Below are 4,167 nucleotides of genomic sequence, written 5' to 3' on the forward strand. Positions count from 1 at the left end.
AGCGTGGCCTGGCTCTAGTTGCCCGGCATTGCGGTTGTGGGGCCGGATGAGGGTGGCCCCATAGAAACGGTCCTTGAGCAGGGACCCCACCAGGCGAAATTCGGGTGTCACCTGCCAGCACGTCTTCAGCTGGCAGCTCCCTGAGGTGCCGTGGCATTTGCATTTCCTCCTCATGTTGTCCATCACCACCTGCACAGGGAGAGAAGGACAGAGGGGTTAGCATGGAGGAGACATTTTTTGGGGACCGGAGAAGCCACCATGGAGCTCTGTGTGGGTTGGCACTATGAGAGCACCAAGGGCTGGCATGAGAAGCCATCAGAGCCCTGGAGCTGCAAAGCCAGCGAGGCTGCATGCTGTTGCCCAGTGTCACCCATGTCCCACACCCTGTCCCTTCCCATCCTGGCAGTACCAACAGGCTTTTACACTCCAGCAAGGGATTGTCACCTAAAGAAGGTGAGCTACCTGACCACAGGGAGGAAAAGGAGTCTGGATCTCACCTTCCACTTCTGCTTGGCTCCAACAGCATCAGCCTGACCATGGACCCCAGTTAAAAGCCAGCATGGATGAATCTTTGCAGCCCTACTGGGATCCCCCCACTGCAGGGGTTCCTCACACAGCCAGAAGCACTGCAAGTGGGACAAGTGGGAAGGACGCCTTCCTTCCCTGTAAAGCCCCAGCTCCAGGAGCCCTGGGAGCAGCTCCGCTTTCTGCCCCTGCCTGCTTTCTTGCAGGAGCCCTGAGTGCAGCGCCGGGGGGCTGAGGCGCTGCCTCCCACCATCACCCGAATTTCAAGCAGGGATTAGAGATGCTCACAGACCTGACTTGTGGTTTGGGGAGGCCGCAGTGAGGCCAGTGCCACATGTCCATCACCCACGAGGGCCAGGGTACGTGGACAGGGCTGCGGCTGTGGTTTGGGCTGGCCGGGGAGCGTGGCTCATGCAGAGGCCAGAGATCAGTGAGGGGGCAAGGAGGACCTTGGGCTCTTTGGGCAATGCTGCTGAGCACCCAGGCTGTGGGCTGGGATCCCCCTAGATCCCCCATCCCTGCAAGGGATGCTGCTGTGGCCGTGCCAAGGGAAACCGCTCATGCCCAGCAATCCCCATGGGCACAGAGTGCCCACACATCCCTGCGCAGCCTGGAAAGAGGCAGTTCATATTGTCCTCTGCTCTGTCCCAACAGAGATTCTCTGCTGTGTCACATGCCCCTGTGCACACACGCTCACGCAGGCTCCAGCAAGTCCCCTTCCCATGGGGACACCCAAGCCCTGCTGGGAGCCGGGCTGGGGCTTGCAAAGACTGTCGCAGGCAGATCCCCCCACAGAGGGCCACTCTCTGGGGAGAGCCCCGGGGACACGTGGCCCTGCACAAGGTCCCATCCCATGATGCCAGCCCTGCCCAGCCACCCAGCTTCAGCACCTGCTGCTTGTTCCTGCCCCCTCCCTGGGGGGGACCTGTGTGTGAGGAGTGCCTTGTTTTGGTAAGGGTGGGTAGTTTTTACTCCTTGTTTTCTTGTTTTTGAGTAAATCTCCTCGTTGCTAAGCAGTTATGGTAATGAAGACAGGTCAGAGAAACCAGCCTGGAGCTCGGGGCACAGAGCACAGAGGTCTGGGCTGGGCTGGAGTTTGGCTTTCATCCTGCTGAGAGTCCTGTCTTCTGCCGGGAACAGCCTCCACCTCACAGGTAATGAGCTGCCCAGCATCTCTGCCGTGCCCTGGGTGTGCCAGCCAGGAGCACCAGCTGCTCATCACCATCCTTGCCACCATCTGTGGGAACATGCTGGCACCGGGACCCTATCCTTTCCCACATCCCCTCTCTGCTCCCTTGGCTGGACCAGGGAAAATCTACACATAGGGCTGTGGCTGGGATGGTCATCACCAGGATGGAGGGGACAGTGTCGTGACAGCTGGACAGGAGCTCACTGGGGGCTATGGCTGGTCACAACAGGGGCTGGAGAAGGCAGTGTGTGTGTGCCATCTCCATCACCCAAGCCATCACCACTTAGCATCCTGAGCCCCAGCACCGCAGCACCCATCCATCCCTGCCCAAGGACAGCTTGTTTTCCCTTCTGCATGGGCAGCACAGGGGGAACAGGACACTGCCACAGCCAGGAGACCCAAGAAGGACCCATCTAAGCCTCGGCCCCACACTTCTGCCATTGGATCTCCTCCATGCACCCCTACCCTGGCCAGGTCCTTCCCCGTCTCACAGACACCCGGGTTTTGCACATGCCTGGACTCGCTGGTGCTTTCTTTCACATATTCCCAGCTCCTCCCAGACACGCTCATAAGAGCTTTATCGTAGGTCTTTGTTGTGAGGGTAATGGGTAGTTCCTGGCTGCCTTTCCTCTGATCTGACAGTTTAGGAGGACCTGCAAAGCCTCTTGTGTGCTCCTGCTGCTTCTTGCTGGGGAACTTGCTCCCTCCCAGGGATGCAGGACAACCACCTCAGTCTTGAGTTGGAATAGGAAGCCCTGCAGCAGCTATTGGTTGGCTTCCTATTCCAACTCAAGACCAAGGTGACCACTGCCACCGTCAGAGGATGCTGCTCATCTCCTGCAGCTGCAATCCCCTCCTCGGCTTCATAGCTGAATGCAAAATAGGAAAAAATCACCATGTTTCTGCCTGGTTTTGAACCAGGGACCTTCCACGTGTCAGGTGAACGTGATAACCACTACACTACAGAAACCCACATCCCATGGCCACTGGACACAGTCACTGTGGAGATTGTCACCTTCCCCTGGCATTGCAGGCTCTGAGCCAGGAGCCAGGCTTACTCACAAGCAGGGACACACAGGGACTGTGAAGAGGATGCTCAGCATCAGTGAGATGCTGGAGAACCCCGCATGCTACAGTGGCTTGGTGCACGGAGAGGGATGGCACATGGCAGGGCATGGCACGTGGCATGCTTGTCCACATCACTGCGCTGCTCAAGGGGTTCAAGCCTTGGGACTTGGAGGAGAGGACCACAGAGTTGCTGCATCCAGCACAGCCACTCCTTTCCTGGGAAATCCCAGCAGTTTGCTCCTTATTACAGTAGAAAGGTGGTCCTAGGAGTGAGGAGGGCTTGGGTGGGACCCAAGACATTGCTACAAGAGCAGGTGGGGAGCTGGAGAATACATCCCCAGGCATGTGGATGACCAGGTCCAGTGCCAGCAATAAGCATGGCACCAACAGGCACAGACCAGGCACAGCATCATCTCCTTGCTCCAATGCATGGCACCCACAACTATCACAACCTGACCTGCGCACAGGCTCATACCCTCATCTCAACAGGGTTCCTGAGCAGCACAGCCTGTCCAGCCATTGCTTCCCCTTTTGCACTGGTACCATCCCCTCCTTCATCCTTTTGGTCCTCCTCTGCCTCTCCTTCCAGCTCCCAGGCTTCTTCCATCAGTCCAGCTCTTGTCTCTGAAGCCACCAAGAGCTGACATTGACAGTCCCATGCCTGCCTGCCCTTGGGGACAAGCAGACCCCAGGCATTTTTGCTGTTGGCAGGTCCCACAGGCACCACGTGGCGACATCCACCCCGTGCAAATATTCCTCACTCACCTTCCCCTCCTCTGCAGGGGCTGTGGGGCTTCCCCTGGGAAACAGACAATACAGACCCCAAACTTCTGAGCACTGCCAAGAGTGCCAGTGGTTTGGGGCATGTAGAGCTGGAGCGGAGGCAGGATGAGCCCTGCAGCCAGAACTGGGATGAGGGGGTCTTGCCTGGCTTGGGACAGAGCAGCCTGCAGAGGATTTAGCTGCCTTGCGCTGAGCAAGCCTTCACCACACACAAGCAAACAAAGCCAAACAAGCAAAAAGCTCTGGCTTCCCCAGGCACCTACTTGGCCAAACTGGGATGGCTTTCAGGGTGGTAAAGCTCAGCTCCAGCACCAGGGAAGGGCACATATCAAGGTCTGCTCTGCAGCATTCCCTCTCATAGCTGGCTTTAAACATGCTCAAAGCAAGAGGCACATCCAAATGTCTGAGCCATTCCAGGGAAACACTCCCTGTGGAATTCTGATCTTGAATTACTTACTCCCGCAGCCACTACACACCCCACTGTGCTGCCCTGGCAGCATGTGACTGTCTTGGGGACAAATATCCTGCTGGATCCACAGGATGGGGTCTCCCTGGCACCTGCTGCAGGCAAAGCCAGGCAGGGATTTGCAGCCATCCTCCCA

At 57.7% G+C, this 4,167-nt stretch overlaps 1 protein-coding gene and 1 non-coding gene across 2 annotated transcripts in view; both read right to left on the reverse strand.

The window, feature by feature from the left end:
* Positions 1–6: 6 nt before the first annotated feature.
* LOC104524800 (protein Wnt-10a-like) overlaps positions 7–4,167 on the reverse strand; it is a gene marked incomplete at its 3' end in the record, with an annotated part of 6,617 nt that continues 2,456 nt past the window's right edge. Inside the window, exon 3 of the mRNA XM_010167786.2 lies at positions 7–189. Coding sequence (XP_010166088.2) covers positions 7–189 — 183 coding nt within the window. The remainder of the gene's footprint in view (positions 190–4,167) is intronic.
* On the reverse strand, positions 2,612–2,684 carry TRNAV-GAC (transfer RNA valine (anticodon GAC)). Its single transcript has one exon. It is a non-coding gene; the product is annotated as a tRNA-Val (tRNA).

Source organism: Antrostomus carolinensis, unplaced genomic scaffold (genome assembly GCF_000700745.2).
Source record: "Antrostomus carolinensis isolate BGI_N321 unplaced genomic scaffold, ASM70074v2 scaffold31745, whole genome shotgun sequence".
Lineage (NCBI taxonomy): Eukaryota > Metazoa > Chordata > Aves > Caprimulgiformes > Caprimulgidae > Antrostomus > Antrostomus carolinensis.